We start from the raw sequence: 24,401 nt of genomic DNA, 5'->3' as shown, positions 1-24,401 counted from the left end.
TATTACAACATACACACACAACCAACAAACAAAACACAAAAACCCAGACAAAAATTACCTTTTCATTTTGTAATCCATCCCTTGGCCCAACTTCTACAATCTTTATGTACGCAGGCAGTCCAGATGCTTGAGATTCCTAAAAGAAAAATCAATACGGAAACACAAAACAATGCAGGTCACAAAGATCAAAGGTACAGCTTGCACCTGTCTTTCTCGTATGATTCTGGGTATAAAGTCGTATCGTCAACATTAAATTTGCTCATGGCCTTTAAAAATCTGTGAGAACATGTTCTGCACATTGAGTTAGGGAATAGAAGTTAAAAGCCAAAGTTATCCATGTGCATGTTCCAGTGCTCCTCTGAAGCCACAAATGTTTATTATAACAATGTATACAGAATCATAAATGAACACTGTGTTTTACACAGTGAGAAGTATTCCCATTTCAAAAAGCTTATCAATGAACAACTCAGTCCTCCAAACTTCTACCTGAATGTTCTCAATTTAACTGAACAGTTACTTGCCTGTAAACATTTGCAAGACTAGGCTATAAATCCAAAAAGAGCAGTCAAGAAATACTGAAGAGATTAATGAAAGATGAAAGTATATCCTCTGCCTGAGGATGATGGTTTTAAAGAAGGATTTAAAGTAGAACAAGGAAGGCCCTTGGACAAGAAGACTTTCCCAGGTGTAAAAAGGCAGGAGGCTGGAAGTGACAGGAGGGAAGGAAGGCAGCAGTAAGGTCAAAGGGCTAGGAGCACAGGGAGCTGGAGTGGGACGAAAGAGAAACAAGCAGAAAAGCAGGTGAAGGGAAATGAAACTTCGTTTTTTATTGTTTAGCAGATCTGTTATTAAGTTGACAGGTGTCATATCACATGGGCCTTTAAGTCCTGATACAGTTGAGCGTAGTTGCTTAGACCGAGCCCCAGAAGCTTCTCGTCTTAAAAAACAAATCAGATAGCCAGTTGGGGCAAGTTGCCCATGCCCAGGGAAGGAGACAGGTCTCCATTCCAGTGTTGATAGCCCATGCTGGGATTAGTTTAGCTACCTATGGGATGACTGCTCCCACTGCACCCACCGGTTCCCCTGAGAGTTAAACACCGCTGGGAGAACGACAGTCAGCCCAGGGGTATGGCTCCAGCCTGCAAAGTCACAGCTTGCCCAGAGATCAGGAGTCACTTTTTGCAGTGATAAATATGGTGACTAATCTCACATCATTCACAAAAAATGAAAAACCTATGTTTCATCCCTCCTCAGCTAGTATCATCAAAGTTCTTCCAACCAAATTTTCCTCACAGTAACAGAAAATGAGTGTTCCTGCAGGACCTTTGGTTTCTCCCTGCATTATTGGTGCCTATAGATAAAAGTATGTTCTCTGCAGCACTAGCCAAAATACAGTAAACATATTCCGGCGCATTTACTTTGTATTTATCTGAGCCCAGTAGAAAGAATGGGAAACAGCTGTATAGTATCTATTTGATCACATGGAACATCTGGTAAGTTAAAACTGTCAGGCTGTACTAAGCCCACACTCGCTGACAGTATAAACCTACTTAAATGTGAAGGTAAAACCTTCACATCTGCTGCATATTGTTTCTCCTAAGTTATTTTCACAAATATGGTACTGCTTCAGCACTATGGGCATAAATCTGGGTTATTTCATGATTATCAGATCCTGCTTGTTACAAGACAAATGCCCCAGCTGCACTATGAGTAAAACTGTGACTGGGGGCGGGGGGAGTAGAGGTGGTATGGAAGGAGGTAAAATAGATTACGTGAACCAAAGCTTAATTTAGAGCATGAAAAATGTATATAAAACTTTGGTGGCAAAAATATTCAATTTCTAGGCCAAATCTTGTAAATCCTATTCAGTTCTTAACTGTGGTAAAACTTCTTCTGTAATCAAAGTTCTGTACCTGTCTTTACAGAACAGTTCACACAGCTACAGCACATCCACACAGACATTCATAGGGGTGTTTGCAACCCTTGGATTTCACAGGGGACAAGAAGTTTGGAAGGGACATTGCAGAATGGCATTCAGGTATTCATTCTTATTCTCCATCTGTGATATAACAGGCCTACAATCTCTTTGAGCCATAGTCCAGGCCTCTCACCTCCTCATTTTCCCTATAGCCTTCCTGTCCACTAAGCAGCCCCAGCTTGAATTCACTGCTCTTGAAAACAACACTGATAACCATGGAGAGGATGACTCTCACAAGGGCCACACAGTGGAAAATCAAGGCAGTACTACAGACGAATCCTTACATTCTTCAAGATGATGAACTAATAGCATAAACATCTTGCTTGGACTCCAGCTCTAAGTCTAGAACAGACTTGCTTTGCATTGAATTTCATCTAGTTTCACCTAGAGTACACTGACTGCTCTGTTCTGATCATCCTCCCCAGCATAACTAACAATTTCTCTTGTGCTGCATTGATGAACCTCAGATAACAAGTAAAAGAGAGGCAGAATACCTAGGTTCAGGCCCCTATGTATTCATGCATTTTACAGTGTATAATCACTGCATAAAACTCAGAAACAAATTACAACCTATAGAGTGCATGTACCATCTTCTGCTAAGATGACTCTAGCATTTTTCTATTCTGTGGCCCAAGCTGAATCAGAGGAGTAAAGGAGTATCCACCTTAATCTTATCTGTCCTATAAATGCTCAGTAACTAGCTGTTAGGACATTCTTCCAACACACTGGAGATAGATACTTGGCAAAGTTGTTGGGAAGAAGAAAAGAAACTCCCTGCTATTCTGGGAGGTCTTCTGATCACAGTGCCACACTTGCAGAATACTTGGACGTAACCTGAAAAACAGCTGAAGTCACCTGAGCCACCAGTCACATTCTGTGCCAGGCTCAATGCCATTTCTATTCAGAAGTCTTTAAGAACTTACACAGAATTTAAACACTTCTCTGCTTGCTATCCGAATGGCATTAGATCTTTAACCAAGACTTGGGCTTCATGAACCAAGTGATCGAGTTCTCCGAACTATAACCAGAGGATTCCAAACGTGCATCATACCCTAGTGTAAAAGGAAGGATTTACAGAAACAACAATAAAACTAACTTAGAGAATTTCAACACCTTCAAGTATGTCATGAAATAGTCTACAAATAAGAAACAGAAATAAATAGAAAAGCAAAAAGTAGTTGCTGTATTTTAAGAGAACCCGAAAAAGATTAACCTTACAGAAATACACAAGTACTTATATTAAACACTAAACATGTCAGGTAAATAATTTTGTTTGAGAAAAAAAATCTTTACAAAATTATATTACATGAATTAATTTTATGTAACAAAGTACAAAATGTAGTTATGGTAGATGCTTAGCAGTATTTGCTTATTGAATTATATCGTTGCTCTGTTAAAAAGTAATGACTACTGAAGTATAATGTTTGAAATATCAAAAAGGAAACAGTTGACATAAAAGACCAAGAGCCTGGAAAATTTGTTTTTTCCATGTATCAAGCCTTGCCAATGGAGAACAAAAAGCATATAAAACCACAAAAAATCGCCTCCCTCAAAACAGAATGCAGCCAAAGAGTCTTAAAAAAAAAAACAAAAAAAACAGAAAAACAAAAACCATACCATTCAGTTTGAGACACTGAATGCCAAATTTCTGTATGGAAGTACTTTCTCTGAGCTATAAATAGCTTCAAATTCAAGGTTACTATAGAAATCCTAGTAACCCTTAATTAAAGCAATATAATCTTTTTAACATAACCATAAATGTAATCAAATTAAATAAACACACTTTTTTAAGCTCTGTCACCACTTCACTACTTCTAGTAAAGGTGCTGAGGCATCTTCAGCCTTCTGATTTTTATTCCATGCAGCTCATTCATATGGCCACTAATGGCACTGGCAAATATTGGCCATTGCCAATACTCGAAAGTAACTGAAAGGACCCAAAAGTAAGGGAGAAGAATCTTGGGGGTTCAGGTCTTTTCAATCTTTCTAACCAAGAAAAGATAAAGCTCTGCTTTCCTTTTCCACAAGATGGTGTTCCGGCACAGAGGACAACTGAACGAAGGTAGGTCCATCTTGCACAAATTACTCAGGAGAGTAGTTTTAAACAAGGATCAGCAGGGAGGTGGCATCATATCTCCATATGTATATGTGCAGTGACATGGACAAATGTCCAAAAAGTGGGTGAAGGCTCTGAGATAAATAGTACAATTGCTGGAAGGTGAAAAGAGAAAAGAGTGATCAACCTTCTGAACACATAGATGTCTCTAAACTTTACAAGACACAGAGGAAATGAACAGGAAGAAATGAAAATCTTAGTACATAATCAAATCATGACTGAAGTGATATTGCAGAGACTCGTTTATATAGTTCCTGCTACTCAAAGGCAGACATAAAACATATTCATTCCCAAGTTAACTAGAGGGAAAATGGAGAAGAATCACCTATGAAATATAAATAACAGATATTCAGAAAACAGTGACATACCTGGTAAATATCCCTCAGTAAAAATAAACTGAGTATTCATCCTAGAATTTCTGCCGTATGCTGCTGACATGACCACTGGGAGAACAGTACATAGTAACAGGCCATGACTAGCAAAAAAACTCATTAGCCCTTGAGAAGCTTTCAGTAAGTAAACTTTTCTTATAATAACACTGCATATTCATGAACTTAATTATAGCATAGAAATATCAAAATCAAAGCAGTTGCAAGTGCTTTAGATAACAGGACTAGAATTCAAAATTCCATTGACATACTAGAGAAATAAATCTGACAAATTTCAACAAAAAGCAAAACATAATACAACACTTAGGACTATCCTGACTTTATCTGGTGCCAATCGACTACTTAGAGGAATTTCTGCAGAATTTCTTTCAGAAATGCCATTATACTTATTTCTCCATTTTCAGAAATTTGACACTCCAAAACCAGATTTTTGTTAAGATAGTAGATTGAGAGTACATGACTAAATAGTTCTATAGAAAAGGACTGGGATGTTAAAGCGAATAACAAACTGAATATGAGTCTGTAACATCCTGCTCTCAAGCAAAAGGAAAGAAAAAAAACAAACCTGCACCTCAAAGAAAAAAAAAAAGGCAAATATAATTTTAGGCTATAAACAGAGATGTCATAAATAAAACAGTAGCCTGCCACTTAATGAGTAGAAATTGTGTGTCTAGTTTTGGGCTTTCTGTTTCAAAAAATAATTCAGTCAAATTGAGATCATCCATAGAAAGGCAAAATATGAAATGCAAATAAATCACTACAGAAGTGAATTAGTTAAATGCAGATTTAACTTATCTGGAACAAACCAAATAATCATTGAGGTCAAAAGGGGACTCTGGAGATTATCTAGTTTAACCAGCCCTGCTCTGAGCAGGATCAACTAAAGCAGGTTGCCCAGAACCATGTTCAGTTGGGTCTTGAGTATTTCCATGGGTGGAAACTCCCAGGCAACTTGTTCCAGTGTTGACCACCCTCACAGTAAAAAAATACGTTTCCGATCTTTAAATGGAATTTATTGTACTTCAGTTTCTGCCCGTTGCCTTCTGTGCTGTTCACTGACTTTGCCTTATTTATTCACCCCACTAGGTATTTGTACATACGGATAAGATCCCCCTGAGCCTTCTTTTCTCTAGGCTAAGCAGTCTCAGTTCTTTCGGTATCTCCTCATATGACAGATGCCCCAATCTGCTAATCATCTGCATGGCCCTTTTCTGGATCTGTCCAGTATGTCTAAGTGTCTCTTACACTGGGGATCACCACCTACAGGTATTACTTTAGTCCACCTCTTCTCATTGAATTTGAATGTGCTTACAACTTTTACTAGAGGGCTTTTGAGAGCTCATGATAGCGTAGTGATTTACATATATCAGGAGATTATCTGAACTGACTGAGAATTCACTGTAGGGATTTCTACTGTAAAGTAATAGCACTAACATTTCTACCGTAATTTCCATTAATTATTAAATTCTAATATAATCTGCTAGTCCACTTATTAAAGTGTTGTGTGACTATTTATAATAAAACACAAGCCATTTGTAAGAAAACAGAAGAACTATGATTTAAAACACAGGGGAATTCAACTAAACCATAAATGTTTATGCTGCTGAGCGGCCAGTTGTCTGATTTAACCCTGTTTACAAAGAGGACTTCAATAGTAAGAACAAATGTCATAAAGTCCAATAATATTAATGGACAAATAATAATATTAATGAACAAATAATAAGAAAAAAACTATTATTTTTATTTAGAAAATAGAAATTAGTATTTTGTAAAAATAATTCTATCAAGTGAACAAAATTTTGATGAACTGATAGTGCAAAAGGTAACCAATGACATTAATAGGGAATGCTCCAGAGATTGTAAGAAAATGTTGTTCTGTTAAGAATAATATTACACAAAACTAGAAAATTCAAATCATACTCTTAACTACACTACTCATGGACATACAGTTATAAATTTAAAAAAGCTAAATACCATCTATATATTACTATTCCTTTTGGAAATCCTTTAGAATCGTAGCCGTAGAATTGTAGCCTTCCAAAGCTACAGAAATTGAGGTTTAAGAGTGGTATTCAGCGCAAGGTTAAGAAACCTCTGCTCATTCCTGCTGTCTAAACATATGTTCCTGGAGACATTATAAATATCTTAAGAGTTCTTGCCTCCAAGTGTTGCTGCTCAGGAAGGGCATGGGTCCCACTTCATCTCTTTACTGTTACTGTAGGTCTCATTTCAAACTTATTTAATCTTTATTTAATATGGCTGATAAAGAATAATTCAGGTCACCCTAAGGTTCACAGCTAGTGGCTGATGATCCCAATAGCCAGGTCTGCGTAACTGCTTGGGGACTGAATACCACTCCAGAAAAAAGTAGGTATCTTATACATCCTACAATTTATGGGATATGCCTATCCCATAAGGGTGTCAAATATATCCTACGTGTTTCAAATGGCACTAGGCACCTATGTTTAGGCAACTGAGTCCTGTCCTAGGCTGGCAGTGGCTATCACAGGAACTTCAGCTGCTGCAGACATCTACCTATGTCTTGATTTATGTTTTCTTTTGAGTTTCTCCAAGAGCTCTGTAAGTGATCCATTCTTTTCCTAATTCTAAATTAAGTTTTCACCTTTCCTTGCTGATGTGATTCCCAATCCATCCTGCTATCGCATTTCATTTTTTGCCTCCAAGATCTTCCTCACTGGAAAACTGGAATACAGATAAATACATAAGAGAGAGGAAATAACATTACCTGCTGTAGCAGGCAATCCAAAATGTGCCATCAGCCACTGATACCTTATGCATCAAAAGTTTTCCAGGTATATGAAAGGTAACATGGAACACATGGACATTTATGCAGGATCAGCCCAATGAAGAGGATTCCAATTCCTGTTTCAGAGCATCTCTTTGGAACAACTGGCATGATTTTTATTCTTCTGTCTAAGCTACGCATTAGAAGCATTTCAGATCAACTGAATTCATGCCTCCTTGATTTCCCTAACTCTCTGCAAAAAGAGCAGTCACACTGATCAGTCCTTGGCCTATGGACTGACTTTACGGGTTGACCTTGGACCTCTTTCACCACCATGGGCCTACCTGATTGGCTGTGCTGCCCAGAGACAATCTTGATTCTCATCAGCGAACTGAATCCTGACCCCAGCTCACTGACCTGCACTCTCAGCTCTGATCCTGGATCTCCCCTGTCACCACAAGCTTGTCCAATGACCTGGACTCTTGCCTGAACCCAGCTACCACCTCTAGGCCTAGCCTGCTCACCTCACTCAGCTGCTGTGGGACTGGGCCCTGGCTGGTGACCTGCCTATTACCACCCTAAGCTCCCTATGCTCCTCAAGCATTTCTTTACCACAGGTTGTACATGCTAGGAATATAATGAAGCCTGTATAGCTCTCTGTTTTGCCCCTTTTTAACAGTTATACCTAAAAAGAAAGTGTAATAGTTGCTAATGGCTAGCACTGTTAAGTAAAAACTTCATTGATGGAGGACAAAAATATCACATGCTCCAGACTAGAGCAGCAGCAGTCATAAACTACATCTGTAAGTTTGTTTTGCACATTAGCTCTTTCTGACCCTGCTGAGCCATCTCCTTACCCAGTGGAGACTACAGCTATCAGATGCTATGAGAGTAATCCCAAAGGATAATGTCTTGTTCAAACAACAAACATGGGCTTGACATGAAAAAATACATGAAAATCCAACTAACAGTAACAAAGCTCTGTCTGATACAGAAACATGACTCTGCTCATAAAAGAGAAAACTGAGGCATGATACACAAGTCTGCTAAATCACTTACTGCACAGAGATCACCAGAGGCGTTCTAACCATGCAAACTGATTCCACAGCACAGTATCTCCCAGGTCTTAGCAAAATGCAGCAAGTCATAGCAAATCAAATAAGCAACTCCTTTCAAGACAAACACAAAATAGCACATTTTCCAAAAGAGCTACAGAGTTAATAAATCACTCTAATCTCTGTCTGCAGGAGTCTACCAGAGGGAGCAGGAGAAGAAATTCCCCACTTCTCAGGCTGTTTTCCTTTATACTAGATCACAAGAGGTCAAGTCTCACATACTTTGGGTGAAACACCTGCTGAATATTGTTTTGTATGATTTGCAGTTTACCCTCTTGCTTACAGTGGATGTGCTCAGCTGCTCAGATATGCAAATAAAACCTGCAGCTTCCTCAAACATATAATTTGCCTCATCTATCCAATTTGAGTGAACTCAGCTTGAACTATGAATAAACGTAAACTGAAACCACAGCTCTGTTTTTTGGGTGGCTTTTTTTTTTTTTTTTTAATTGAAAGGGGATCCACATATTTGAATACTGTTTGGAGATGTCTACTCCTAACTTTTATTTTAAAAGCTTATGAATGAGCTCTAATAGTTTATTAACACATTTTTAAATACATGAGAAGATTGCTGTTTTCTGTTGTACTTCTCGTATTACATCAAAGACTAAACTTAGACTGCCTATACTTAGACTATTCCTCATTTTCCCCTTTTGTGAAGAAGTGCCAAGTTCAGGAGTAACAGACTTAAGGATTACTTTTTATCATGTCATAGATTTGGAATGCATTCTGAAACTACTATTTGTAGTCAAAACAAATTACATGGGTTACCATACAGACCTTGCAACAATATCATCCTGTATTTTTTATGACCTTCTCATTTTTTCCATGAACTAGATTTTCTTCTTGATCTCTCCATTATTTAGAAAGTACACAAAATGCAACAATCCTTCTTCCAAGATTGAAGAGCTACACCGAAATGCCACACTGGGCGTGTAGTTTTCCCAGTGCCAGTATATAAAACCATAAATTGCTAGCCTATATTCTTTAACTTCAGTTCTGATTAAGTCGTTGCTTTGTAACTTTTCACGTATTGCTTTGAACCCCCAAAACTGCAAAGCACGGATGCAGTGAAATGAGGTCAGAACCAGTGGTTTTACCTCAGGTACGCAGTAATGGCTATGCTGGATAGAAAATGAATAAAAGCTGTATTTCCCACCTTACATAATGGTAAAGATAAAAATCTATTAAGACTACCTGTTCAAAATACAAACCTTCATGAAGGAACATAAATAACATTATTACATAAAAATACTAGTATTATTTCATATACTAGCATATTAATTTATTATATTGTTAACAGTATTATATATATTAATAAATATATTAATATTTAATAAAAATATTAAGGGAAATATAGGCATATAAATATATACATTCTAGAGCTATTATTTTACACATTTTATTGGTTTTGATTCTTATTTCTCTTCAAATATTTTGATAACTCACTTTAAAAAAGCCAGTGAAAGTATACCGGAAAAGATGTACAAAAATTATTACGATGTGAAGACAGTTACTGACTCCCAGAGGCCTTTTGCTTTAGTAAGCAAAGGTAAAAAATGTGAACGTCTGAATTGCATAATCTTTCCCTTTTAAAATTGCGACCATCAAAATCATGACAGTCCATGCTACATTCTAACTATACTGTCAAGGATAATAACCTCTTCCATGTCAGTAGAGACTCATGCAAACTTTCCTGGTGGCCAAGGCTTAAAATTTGTCAAATGTGAGCTCCAGTGGATCAGAAAATTCCACATGGAAGTGCAGGTAGAGAAACTCCTCCTCTGACCACCCTTCAAAAAGGGAATCTCTGGAACTGGGGACTGGATGTCTAACAGAAGAAGCAGCCTAGTTCCAAGAGCAACTGTAAACCACATCCAATTCTCTGCCATGATGTTGGATGCTCTGGAAAAAAAAAAAAGCAGTAGCTTTACACAACAAAATCAAGCCCAAAGACTGTTCAAAATCTTTGAAAACAAAGAAATGTCTTCTTTAATATTCATGTCTATATTTTACATGAAATCATTAATAACCTGAAAGAACAACAAATCTGTTCAAACATCAATCTCTTGGATGAGTTTGACCTTTCTGAATTAGTACTGATGACTTGCAATCTTCTAAAAAAACATTTGTTGCTATTTTCAACACATGTAGAGCACATGGAATTGAACAAGTCTGAGTAAAAGTATGTCGTGGTTTAAGCACCGCTGGTAACTCAGAATCACACAGCCATTCACTCACACCTCCCCTCCTCACACCTCCTTCCAGGTGGGATGGGAAAGAAAATTGAAGGAATGAAAGTATGGGTTGAGATAAGAACAGTCCAGTAACTAAAGTATAATACAAAACTAATACTATAAAACAAATAATAATGATAAGGGAAATAACAAGGGGAGAGAATATGAAACTAAAAAAGAATAAAAAAAAAAAATAAACACAAGTGTTGCACAATACAATTGCTCATTGCCCACAGACCGACACTCAGCCCGACCCAAGCATCAATCTGCACTTCAGGGTGACTCCCCCCAGTTCATATACTGGTATATAATATCCCTTTGGTTAGTTTGGGTCAGGTGTCCTCTCTCCACTTCCTCCCGGCTTCTTGTGCCCTTCCTCAATGGCAGAGCATGACACTGAAAAGTCATTGTGTCCTCAACGCAAGAAGGATATGGAACTATTGGAGCAAGTCCAGAGGAGGGCCACAAGGATGATAAGGGGGCTCAACCACCTCCCGTATGAACACCCGCTAAATTAGGACTGTTCACCCTGGAGAACAGAAGGCTGCATGGAGACCTCATATCAGCCTTCCAGTATCTGAAGGGGTCTTAACAAGGATGCCAGAGAGGGACTCTTCATCAGTAGCAGTAAGACAAGGAATAATGGGTATACATTTAAACAGGGGAAGTTCAGCTTAGATATAAGTAAGTTCTTTACGGTGAGGGTGGTGAGGCAGTGGAACAGGTTGCCTAAAGAAGTGGTAAATGCTCCATCCCTAGCAGTGTTCAAGGCCGGGTTGGACAGAGCCTTGGGCAGCATGGTCTAGTGTGAGGCATCCCTGTCCATGGCAGGGGAGTTGGAACTAGATGATCTTAAGGTCCTTTTCAACCCTAACCATTCTATGACTCTTATGATTATGTGGGCAGAGTAATCACTACTTAGCAACAACTAAAACATTGGTGTGTTATCAGCATTCCTCTCAGACTAAAGCCAAAACACTGAACCAGCTACTAGGAAGGAGAAAACTTATAGTTAAACCCAGGACAAAATGTCAATTAAATCTAAGAGATCATGCAACCTAAAAGCAGGAAATTGTGCTGCAGTTACAGACAGTTTTAGATAACTTGCAAACTAATGATGAACAGAATACATTACTAGAGTCAGGTGGTAGAGGAATAGACAACCACAGTTAAGACTTGTGATACAATGGAATCAATTAACTATAAATGGTACTAGAGGCCTCTGTTGTTAGTAAGAGGCCAACACAGCCATTCACTTTAGCAAACATTAAACATGTATTTTCATGACATGGCGTATACATTACCTTTCTCTATTTCCCTAAATGCTAAGAAGCGGCATTTCTCCATTAACCAAGTTGATTTGCAGCCAACTCACTTTCATCCATATCCCTATCTTGGTCAAAGCCTGGAAAAACAATTACAGTGTGCCATCTGGGCTGGAAGAAAAGGATACAGAGAACTGAGATCAACAGCATACTGATGACACTGGAGCCAAAACCTCCCACACTTTCCTTTATTATTATTTATGGTAATAGTATTACGGTGTGCATGGTGTTTTACAGGCAAGACTGAAGACAGAATTCTAGAAGGCAGAAAGAGTGGCGTTTTTCCACACACATTGAAAAAGCAGAGGCATGATCATCCTTACAAAACCAATATGTGAAAATAGTCTGCCCTTTTTAATGCTTTAGGATATCAAGGGGAGGGGGGGAAATAAATATATTGACAAACCAGCCCATCCACTTTATCAGGTAAGTCTCTTTAATACCTCATTGCAAATAAAAGTGAGTTATGCATAGATCTTCAAGAACCCAAGTTGGAAGTAAAACAACTATTCTCAATTATTATTGTTATCAAAATCACCTTCTGTGCCCAAAGGCAGTGCCTAAAAGATCAAGGAAATCTTTAATTCAAGTACTGATGGCTCACCGCTATGTTTTCAATAGCTCTCTTCCCAAAAGACACTGATAAAAATGACAGTTGTTTAATGGTTATTTATTTAGCCACTGTTGGCAACTCATCCTTCAGGAGAATTTGAAATTTATAAAGCTTTTTAGAAAAATAACATCTGCAAAGTGTTACCATAATAATTCCCCAACAGTAGGAAGGAAATTATGGTATCTTGAACACTGCACGATTCTTGATGTTGCAAAAATGTTCCGTTTTCACAACTGAATCAGTCAAGTGTGAACATATTTAAGTAAGTTTCTGCCCATTTAACTGATAATAATTAAAGCTATTGAAAATTTTGCTTATATGAAATTTAGAAAAAAACCCCAGATATAATGCCTTCTTTTTTAAATAAACTTTTTTAAAATATTGGGGCTTATGAGTTTATTAAAAAGTATTCATCATTATATGCCACAGCTTCTGCTGAACTGGGTAACTTTCTAATTTATTACATTAAATAGTTACGTATTAAGATTGTGATTTGCTCTAATCATGCAAACCTGAAAAAAGTGAAGTGGAACAAGCAGAAGAAAATGGATTGGTACTAGAGAAACTACAAAGGCAAAACAAAAATGGGGTCCTATCACTTCAGACTGCTTGAGAAGATTGTTGTCGTGGCAAAATGAATCATAAGATTTCCTAGGCTTTTTATTGCTTCCACTTCCAGAAACTGCATATTTAGAAAGATTTTTTCAGTCTCCATATTCTGGATAATAAATTGTACAACAGATAAGAAAGAAATGTGAATTGCTGTAAAACTGGTAGCAACAGCAGTGGGCCAGTGTTAACTGAGTGCAAAGTAAGTAAAAAATACCTAATAATCACAGAATCCCAAGGGTTGGAAGGGACCTCAAGAGATCATCTGGTCCAACCCCCCTGCAAGAGCAGGGTAACCTAGAGTACATCACACAGGAACTTGTCCAGGTGGGCCTTGAATATCTCCAATGTGGGAGACTCCACAACCCCCCTGGGCAACCTGTTCCAGTGCTCTGTCACTCTCACAGTAAAGAAGTTCTTCCTGATGTTAACGTGGAATCTTCTATGCTCCAGTTTACACCCATTGCCCCTTGTCCTATCACTGGATATCACTGAAAAAAGCCTAGCTTCATCATCATGACACCCACCCGTTACATATTTGTAAACACTGATGAGGTCACCCCTCAGTCTCCTCCAAGCTGAAGAGACCCAGCTCCTTCAGCCTCTCCTCATAAGGGAGGTGTTCCACTCCCTTAATCATCTTTGTGGCTCTGCGCTGGACTCTTTCAAGCAATTCCCTGTCCTTCTTGAACTGAGGGGCCCAGAACTGGACACAATATTCCAGATGCGGCCTAACCAAGGCAGAATAGAGGGGGAGAAGAACCTCTCTTGACCTACTAACCACACCCTTTCTAATGCACCCCAGGATGCCATTTGCCTTCTTGGCCACAAGGGCACATTGCTGGCTCATGGTCCTCCTCCTATCCACCAGGACCCCCAGGTCCCTTTCCCCTTTCGCTACTTTCCAGCAGGTCATAATAATATTACCATTAGCTGTACTTTCATTTTACTGTGACACATAATGTTGACCACAGGATTGTTCCAAACTGATAATAGATAATTATACTTAGGGAATAAATGGCAGGCCAGCTATACAACTCACTAAGCTCAAAATGTCCTGAAATGTTCTTAACGGCAGGATTCACCTGGACTTTAAGACATCTGAACTTGGGTATCCACACATACATGTTTACTGGTGTGCTAGGTATCCCTGTACAATCTATTTATATATTCACATATAACGCCCTAAGGTGTCCTAAACACAGCATGCAGGACACAGGACCTGTGCCTTTTTTGGCAGCTGAAGGTAAAGTAGGATATTACAGAGCATCCTAAATGGCATCAGCAAGGAAGCATAGCTGGCTGAAGCAAGCCGCTCCTCATCACTGTTAAGTGATGAAACAATTCAGCCAAGTTGTAAGGGTGCAAGTCAGGTGGCAAATTACAGGCACTAGTGCATCTGAGATGCATCCCACTTGACTTCCAGCTATCATGCCAGGGGGTAGAGGTCTCCCATAAATCTTGTTTGTATCTGCCAGCCCTATAAACCATCTTAGGTACGTTATGGCATCTCTTATAGCACCAGGCAGCTGAATCAAAACACAGCAGGGAGACAAAAGAAAATTCTTAATCACCCGTTGATTCCCTTCTGTAGAGCCAACAGCCAGCTGCATAGTAGCTTAACTGTTCACCTTCTTCCTACCATTCAGGCAACATTAAGACATGGCAGGGCAAAGGGACTTGCCTATCCTCTTCCTTCTCTTTCCCCAGTAATTCCTTCATGTAAGCTGTTTGGGTTTATATGAAGCCAACTCAAATTATGTTTCCAGGCTATTAAAAATTCAGCTGTGATCATCTGTGGAGTCTGTTAAATCTTTTGCCTAATACCAGTATTCCACATGATATATCTTCATGACTTCACTTGCTCCCCCATTTCTCACATACAAACACCTATATTTAATCTCATCTTAACTACTTGCATTAAAAGTAAGCCCTAAAGCCACATACAGTTCCTTTCCAGATGCTGCTGTTGAATTATTTCCCTATGGGTTTCACCTAACATTTCACCAATGTCCTCTGGCGCTTCAGTCCACACATCTTATGCACTCAAAACCTTTAAACTTTTTTCTCCAAGAAACTCATAAACTAACACCTTTATTCTCACACAAAACACCTAACATCTGTGAAAAAAAAAATAAAAAACAAACAGAAAACCAAGCAAAGAAGAAATGTCTACCCAGCAGAGGTTTTGTTACAAATGCACCTTTTAGCAGTTTTTACATGTCATAAATCTGGGTTGATTTGGGGGGGGTGGCTTTTGTTTTGTTTAGTTTTGCTTTGCAAAGCTATTGAGAATCACTGCCATAAATGTATTTAATCCAAATAAAAAATTAAAATGTAATATAACACTTGGAGTAACTCATTCATTTACATCAAACCATAAATCTCCATTTACCAAGGGAATTATTTAAGACTAGTATCAGCTGGCATTCTGGCAGTAATTATAATTTCCTTCTTATAGCCGGGCAGCATCTTTTTCATCCTTTGCAACATCAGCATTTTGTACCAAACTACGACTGGAATCTTCACCATCAATTATTATGTCTAACCCAGTAAAAGTCTGTGAAGTCATCAGCTGATTACTTCCAACTCTAATACCTAAAGATTGAAAAGCAACCCTTGTAACTTTCTCTAAAAGTATTTTCCTGAAATGTGAATTATGCATTTATCAGTTTTGTGATTCCTTTGGAATGAAAGATTGATTAAAAGACTAGATAGTCAGAAGAATAACATCTGTATCTGGTTTGTACTCTCATATTTCATAAACTCTTTAGTATTCATTAAAACTTATGTCACTACCAACATATTGCAAAATAGAAGAAACTTTTATCTCCAGTGCACTACTTAAAGTGTGTGCAAAATTTTGACATTTCTGCCCCAGAAGGGCTATACAACTGTACATTAATACAGCAGTAATAAAATATTTCCCTTTTGCTGAAAAGAAAAATGCTGAATTAGCTTTACTGGTATTTAGCACAGTATGAAAGCCTGACTTTGATCATGGAGCTAAAGGCCTCATATTACATGCTCTTATCTCAGAAATTCCAGATCAGCCAACAGAGCAACATTTCAATATCCTGATGAGTTTTTCAAGTGACAGAAGATGGATGGATTCGATAACCAGAGAGAACTTTTTCCGATAAATTTGTGCCTGACAGCTTTTTATTCCCATTCTTAAAATTAGTATTTTTACATTCCAGTATTTTCTGAGGTTAATTGATGAGCCTTACTGAGTGCATAGTATTTCATTACACTGTATGTCAGGGTCCACACATGCATTGTGATATGCACTGGCACACACTGTAAGGTGGTACACATTCCCCAGCAAGTTCACAATACCACACGCCATCTTTAATACACATTTCTCTTTCACACCTCATTTATCTTTTAAAATATATATTTTGGGGAAAAGAAGAATGCTAAAGAAAATATTTAACTTTTGTTAAATGAATGAGAAGCTAAACAACAGAATTCAACACAGCCTGAAATACTAAATAACTACTTTTCCGCAGTCCCCCACTGTTTCTTTAAGCATAACTTGTTCCACATTTGACACATCAAAGGATCTCAATAACCTTCAATTCCTAAAATTTCATAGAATCACCACCTTGGTTAAGCACCTCGAATATTTATGCTGTGAAAGAGCAGAGGTGGCAAGAACTCATTTCAGCTTTATCTCTGGACTGTACCTACACTGCATCAGTTTCTCACTGTGTGATATTCACATAAAAACTGAAATTCAAACACATACTTACATAAACAAGCAAATCTTCCAACCCAGATACTGCAAGAATTGGAGCTACCTTTTTCCTCTGAAACACTGAAAAACATTTTGTCATTAAAATGGAGAGAAAGTAAGTGCAACTTCATTCTAGGTACCCAGCATTCCACCTTCAAGACAAGTCTAAGTGAAAAAGTAAAAACCTGTATTTCAAGCCACTATAGACACAACTGTTACTACTATCTATTAGCCACCTTGTCAGACAGTCTAAATATACAAAATTTGATTAATAAGGAGCAGTAAGTACTTTGCTTTATGAAAACTTCTATGTCTGACCAACTGGTAAGTCTTAGTAGCCTTAATAAGGCACTGTAAGATTTCCTTACCCAAACTAGAGTTAGAAGATCCACAAATTGTAAATGAAATCCTTATTAAAACCTGAGACAAACCCATTTATTATAGTAGGAATTAAATTTGGATCTAGTTGATCTTGGGCAGTTCACTTATCTTCACTCTCAGCCAGGGCAATGAGAAAACGAATTACGAAGAATGATCTCAGATGTATGTATTTTAAAATGATGATTTGACACATGGGGTGTCTGAAATTAAATCTCTTTCCTTGAACTGGCAAGAGAGGAAATGAGCATCACTGTGCTCATGTGTAGGCTTTGAAGGAGGTGGAGGTGGGACAAGTCAAAACGGGATCTCACCAAAAAACAGATGTTGGGTCCGAGTAGAAATTTCCTGTGCATTTTTTTAATTCCTGAATTTGCAGAGCGAGATCTGTAAAATCCTTTACAACATTTCCAGCTGTATTATAAACTTCTAAACCCACATTATAATCCCAGTATAGCATAAATCTGTATCAACTAAAAAGCTCCTGTTATCTTTCCACTATTTATGATCCAGTGATACAAAAGAACTAAAAACCAGTGACTCCATTTAGGTCTAACTTACACTTTATTATCAGCCTCCTAACTTCTAACATCCTGTCTGGCACCCTTAGCAAACCAAATACTTAGCCTTTTTGGACTTTCTCTCTTCAACACTTTATCCACCAACGTCCTTGAGCTCTTATTTTGTAGCATAAAGGATACCTGGCTGAATAAATTGGCATGAGTCTAGTGAATTGCTCTTCCAAAGGAGAAACTCCTCTTGACTTCAAAGAAAATTTTGGAAGGATCTCAGCACTGAACTATCTCATCTGATTAAATTTAGTGGGAGTGTGTTTTTGTATTTTATTTATGACCTTCAGTGTCAGCATGTATCAAATGTCATTTATCATCTCCAAAGTCATAAAGATACAGCACACTGATACAAACTTAGTTTATAATTTAGTTCTCAATTATAGTTACAGTAATACTTTCTACTTTAATTTTTTTTTTAGAACTTTGTAAGTGTTACATCAAGAAAATAAATGTTGCTTGAGAATCTGCAACAAAACAAAAAAAGCCCCATTCTTGTGATGCATTTGTTGAAAAAAGATCCATCAAGTCAGCTTTGCACTGACAAAGCCTATACATGCAGAGGAGCATGAAGGGCTGGAAATCAGGAATTTGTCTCTTAGTGATCAGATATTTAGTCTTCAACGAACAAAGGAAAACCAACATAAAATATAAATACTCTGGAAGCCCATGATGAAAATACAGATGAGGTAAGTATGGTGGGTAAAAGGGGGGGGGGGGGGAGGGAAAGGATACAAGATCTTTGCCCGATGTAATTAATATACTTTCTCTATACTGATCTTATTAAATATCTATAAATAATGTCATCTTTTTAAAAAGTCAAGAAACAAGAATTCTGCAGTATAAAGTTCAGACATGTACCTCCTTTTTTTCTCTATCAAAAATACACATTATATGCAATTTTCAACAGATAAAAAAGAATGTAAATTATAATGTATTTCTTGCATACTGTAATTGTCACAATAAATTAATACATTTGCAGTATTGCTGACAGCAAATTTTATAATACTTCTTATACTAAACAAATTAAATTTAAAAAGGAATATAGCCTAAATATTTATTTAACGACAGACTGCAAATATGTATTAATTCCTGGGACGTATAATTACATGGAGATAAAAAGAAGGTGAAAATATAGTATGCCTCAAATCTGTTAGCTGTACCCCTGAGGTGTAGCTAAATACTCAAAACATACATGACTTCTCCCAGTTAGCACAATACTACATGCTTCACTTTTTACGCCGTAATTTGAATCAAGAAACAACCATCAAATACAAAAGTGGTTAAGATGAGAAGACTGTGGCTTGCATTGTTATTCTTTAGTTACTTTAAAAATACATTTGAGAGGCTTCAGGCATATGTTTAAAACATTACAGTATATTGCAAAATCTAAATAAGTATATTAAAACTGCAAAAGCAAGACACTTGTGTGCATCTCTTGATCCACGAGTGCCATGCAGTGAGGAGAAGTGGGAATCTTAGGCTGTGTGTTTTAGGTCTGGATATTTAGGCATGTAGCATACAAATCATTGCAACCTAGGCACTGAAACAAACGCTATCTGTGTAAATTAGATGACCCAAGCTTTTGTTCATTATTATACTTATTTAGCATGTAAAATTTATGCTCCTCTTCAGTTATAAACTTGACAATAATGTATACTATTATTTCCAATGACAATATACCAAACAAGTGGTTATAATTCTGGGTATTGAATCCATATGACAGTCTCAATCTGTGACAGAAATCCTACAGGGTAACAGAGCACACATTAGCATTAGATAGATTTATGCCTCCTAGAGTCACAGCCACATCTGGGAGAGCAAGAGACTAGAGTTTTATTTTTTTACTTAATTTTGCTTTCCTTGTAGTAGATGTAGGCAGCCCTCACCAAACCATGTAACTCCTAATATGCCATGCATCTTAGCACACCTAACTAGTGGTACATTAAAACCCAGGGTCTAAGAGAAAGATGCTTATTACTTAGCTATGTTTAGCCATTACAACTCTTACAGAGTAGAGCAGGATGAACTGATTTAAAGTGGCAGACGATGAATATCCAGACTAAAGTTGGCACAATGATCTTAACTAATTATATTTTTTCCAAAGTATTGTAAGCCATGCAATGTAATTAAAAACTGGAATTGTCTTCTGTTTTCCAGCAACTAAATAACTAGTCCCTATTCCTTATTACATAAAATCTAAAAATCCAATCATTTTCACTACTATGGAAACCACATCATGTAGTCCTTTTTCTAAACATAAATCATACAGGTTACTCACCCTCATAATTCTGCTTATCTTTATTAAAGAATGTCACCACTTGATACTTAGCTTTTAGATTTCTACTCTGTATTTAACAGACAAATTATAAGCATTTGTTTGTGTGGGGCAACATATTCCTTTATTTTAAGCAGCTCTTTCCTCTTCTTCCCTCCCTGCCTGCCCAGGTCTTAACACTAGATATCAAACAAAACAGTGTTATTTTACATTTCATCTCCATTTTCCTGACCATTCCAGTGGTGCAAGACCTAACTTGTCCCAGCTGCAATTCAATCTTGAACATAGCTAGCCAAAGCTGAACAAGCCTCACATACAGAGTTTTGCAATGGCAACATTTTCCTGCTTAACTGAAAATACTTGATCTGACCTATCCAAGGACTTGATTTGATTCTTTTAACAGCTATACTGTATTGGCAGCTTGTAGTCCTCCCATGATTTGTGAGTATTCCAAGGTTACTCCCTTCTTCAGTCATTTCTGATAATGTCACAGTTTCGAGTTTGGGTTATTAGTTTCAAAGTACCTTTGAATTTCATCGCAGTCTTTTACATCACTTCTTCAGCCATCCAGCTCTTCCCTGCTGTGTCCTTAGCCTATTTCTAATACATTAAAATTGCATTTTAACCTACATGAAAACATAACATTAAGTCTGTAGGATGAGACCAATGTCAGTTTCTCTCAGGCCATTCCTCCTTCCAGCCAGAAGGTTCCTGCTAAGCCAGAGGACAACCAGCAGCAGCAATCAACAGCCAGCCTTCCTCCCTGTTCTTCAGCCTGAGGATTTTATAAAACAGAACACAAAGCACATTGAAAATTCCAGTCAAGTGCTATGAGTCACCATTAGTAGCAATCTTGATTACTGTGGATATCTTCCTAGGACTGGAACACCTACTGCCACAACTTTCTTAGGTAGATCCTAGCACATTTTACAGTGCTGATATAAATCCATGTCTTTTAACAAATTCTCACGTAGCTGTACCTCCTATTTAGTAAAGTTAAGCAAACCTTTAATTTTAATCAGATGTATTTATAAAAACAGTATATGCTGTGTTGTTAGAGAATGAAGCAGAACTTTCATATGAAACAAAAGATGGTATTTCTGAAGCAAACTAAATTAAGAAATTAAGAAAATTAAGAAAATGAAGATACTGCAACAGGCATGTGGTGTCCCCTTAACTATTAACATATTCAGTAATTTTTTTGCATTACAGACTAGTTCAAATAAGAGTGAAATATACATAGCAAATTCTACTAATAGATACAAGAAAATTCTGCTTACTTCCTACCTAGCCATTGCTTTTCACCTCTCCTTTTCCATACTTCGCTCCTCAAGCAACCCTATGTTTTAAAATCAAATAAAGCTGTAAAAATACTACAGAATTGTTGGCTAAATTAAACAGGGAAATTAAGGGAAAGCAAAGATATTCCACTGCTCACTCTAGGACCTATTATTTTGCCTCCAATACAGCTCCAAGTGGTTAATCTTGGGACCTTTACAAATTAGTCAGCACAGCATATAATCAAATTTTTATATATTTTGGATTTTCAAAACCAAATTGAACTGTTTTAGTTTTATAAGAGTCCTGGTAGCAACATTCTAATAACATTTTAGTTTGTGTTAACAAAAAAAAAAAGAAAAAAAATATTTGAAAAAGTCCTGAAAAGATTTCAGCAAGAAAATCAACACCTTATTTTCATCAGCCATGAAAGCTGGGAAACTCTTCTTGGAAAACTGGGAAATGTTGGAAACCTTTCTGTGAAACGTTTCTTGCACCTTAAGTCACTTCCCCTGTTTTATTTGTTAGTACACTGGTGTCCCTGTAATTGATCAAATACACTGGTCAAAATAAACAAAACAACCCCCACTTTTTACAACCACCACTTGAGCTAATATGGTTTGTAGATCACATAAAGAACAAGTATTTTCTTGAACAGGATTGGCACAGAATGCACTCAACCATAAGGAAAACTTTTATGGGTTGTTTAAGCATCCATGTGAGAAAAATGGAAATTTTAAAATATACATGTAAAATAAAGAAAATTATTAAAACCCTCCAATAAAAATCACATCAAGGTAATGCAGAAGCAAATGTTAAAACATTAACAGTGTCCAACTCTGGACTTGATTAGTGTCGATGAGCTCAGCATATTGTGCAATCACATCAATGAGCACAGGGAAGATAATCAGCAAATTCTCCTGTTTGCCGTTTACTGAGGAAGACCTCTTTCTGTATGCTTGGAAGAAGAAAAATGGTTGTGAAAATGAAAGAGCACTGCAGAAATGAAACAAAAGTTACATCCATTGCAATAAAAACTTTTTTTTTATTTTTTGAGAAGATATTATTGCTTGTCTTTGACTTCAAACCCTCTCTGTTGCAAAAAGCCCTTGAAACTTACAGCAAATGATGCACCAAAATGTAGCAAGGGCAGACAAAGAGGTTCTAATGCTTTGCTTCATGCCAGTACACAAAAGTCTTTTCATTCTATTTTGATTCTCTTTAAAGTAAGAAAATATTCTTCCACTTTTACAGAAATAACTGAATGAATTATGCTTGGGTTTTTTTCCCCAAAATTCAATGCTAAATAGGCACTATTCTCAAGGAACTGTGATAGCTGGAAGTTGTATGGTGCTAACCTATACAAAGAAAGCTCTGTGCTTACAACAGTATTGCTTTGCGTATTCCATATATGTAGTTTTTGAAATATCAAGCTCAGATCATCTAAAGCAAAATTATAATGCTGTGAGCTTTTGTGGCACTCAGAAGATTATAGTTTTCATGATTTCCCTACCTCTGAAGTTACACTGCTCTCTAAATAATTAAATTTCACTTCCAGATGGTGCAGAAAAATGGAAGATGTACTTCTGGTATACCTGAAAGGTGGAAAAAAACAAAAGAGAACAAGGAGTGTACTTCTGAAGATGTGAATTTTAAACCAATTTTGTTGTAGTCTTGGCTCATGTTTTTTAATGTTTGACGCACCGACTGATTAGTGGAATTAGACTCAAAATGAATGACAGTTCAGACACAATATGCCCTAACAATAAGTGTGCTGTTATAGCAAAAGTAACGTCATGCTCAGAATTATTTCATTGTAGAATTATCTTCTTGTTTGAGCTAATCATATTGATCTCTTCTTCCAGATTTATGCAGCCTCTCCCTGAAAGCTTGAGGGCAGCTTTCCCTTTCATGCATTTCTTTTCTTCCAAAGCCATAATTAGGACAGTCATGGCCTACGGTCTTCATTTGGAGGCCTGCCCACATGCCTCCTCATCAAACTTCCTCTCCCACTCCCCAGTATCTCCAGTCATTCTTCACACCTGTTCACAGCTGACAGACGGGAAGCTGTGCAACCACCTTCACTCATTCATGACAATCCCTGGCCAAAAGGAGGGTGCAGGTGCTCCAGAGGAGCCAAAGGCTCTGCCTCCACACTTTTAGAGCTGTAGCAACTCTCCACCTGACAGCAAATGTGCCCATTACCCTTGTTAAGGAAGTACAAACACAGAATAGCCTGGGCGATACTGTGGCCTCACCAAAACATGTGTCACCCCCCAGATTTCTGACTTTGAACACAGCAGATCCTAACAGGTGTAGGGAACCACAGCAGCACCAGAGATGCCCACCTGTGTCCAGTTCAGATGGTTTTAAATCAGCCGTATTCTGAAACTGACCAGGAAAGGCCCAGAAATTGGCGTGTGGGGATTTGTAACCCCACGGCTTCGTGACGCCCTTACACCCTGCGGTGAGGGCCGGGAGAGGGCGGCGGGCCGGCTCGGGCAGAGGGCAGCAGGGACGAGTGAACGGGGAGTGAACGGGGCGTGAACGGGGTGGCGGCGGCCCTCCGCGCCCTGCAGGCCCCGGCCTCCCCCTGGCGGCGGCCGCGCCTCGCAGGACCGACACCATCCCACCCCTTCACCCCGCCCGGCGATACCTGCCCGGGGTGCGGAGCCGCAGGCGGCGGCGGCGGGGCTTGCTCCCCGATCCACAGCTGCTCCTTGAGGAGGTGCTGGTAGCTGAGGCAGTGCTTCAGCGCTGACGGCACGGTGCCCATGGCGCGGCAGCGGGCCCTCGCCGGCAGCCCGAAGAGCCAGCCACAAGGTCTCTCTCCGGCCCGCTGCGGCCGCCGCCGCCGCCACTGGCAGCAGCGTGGCTCCGCGCAGTGCCGGTGATTGGCGGAGCGCGGAAATCCTCCGCACCGGTACCTCAGCCGCGCCCCCCCCCAGCACGGGCGCTGCGACAACCGCCGCCTCAGCTCCACAAGCCGGCGGCTGCGGCGGACCCCAGCGGTGGGGGTCAGCCTGCCAGG

General features: G+C 38.4%; 1 protein-coding gene across 7 annotated transcripts in view; it reads right to left on the bottom strand.

The window, feature by feature from the left end:
- The window catches only part of HMGCLL1 (3-hydroxy-3-methylglutaryl-CoA lyase like 1), an 86,397-nt gene extending 62,198 nt beyond the window's left edge, over positions 1-24,199 (bottom strand). For 3 of the 7 annotated variants that reach the window (XM_061354933.1, XM_061354932.1, XM_061354934.1), the window contains exons 1-2: positions 24,027-24,199; positions 59-136 (exon numbers count right to left, since the gene is read on the bottom strand). In XM_061354933.1, the coding sequence (XP_061210917.1) occupies positions 59-136; positions 24,027-24,146 (198 nt within the window). In that variant the 5' untranslated portion in view covers positions 24,147-24,199. Of the gene's footprint in view, positions 1-58; positions 137-2,833; positions 3,145-11,885; positions 11,929-16,883; positions 16,980-24,026 lie in introns of those variants that run through there. The other 4 variants (XM_061354930.1, XM_061354931.1, XM_061354937.1 and 1 more) reach the window with 4 other exon arrangements.
- Between the last annotated feature and the right edge of the window lie 202 nt (positions 24,200-24,401).

Source organism: Neopsephotus bourkii, unplaced genomic scaffold, assembly GCF_033783945.1.
Source record: "Neopsephotus bourkii isolate Nb327-2 ecotype Australia unplaced genomic scaffold, CSIRO-AGI_Nbou_v1 NB_756, whole genome shotgun sequence".
In the NCBI taxonomy this organism is placed as follows: domain Eukaryota; kingdom Metazoa; phylum Chordata; class Aves; order Psittaciformes; family Psittacidae; genus Neopsephotus; species Neopsephotus bourkii.
Note: the sequence above shows the minus strand (reverse complement) of the source record. Positions and strands in the feature narration are given on the sequence as shown.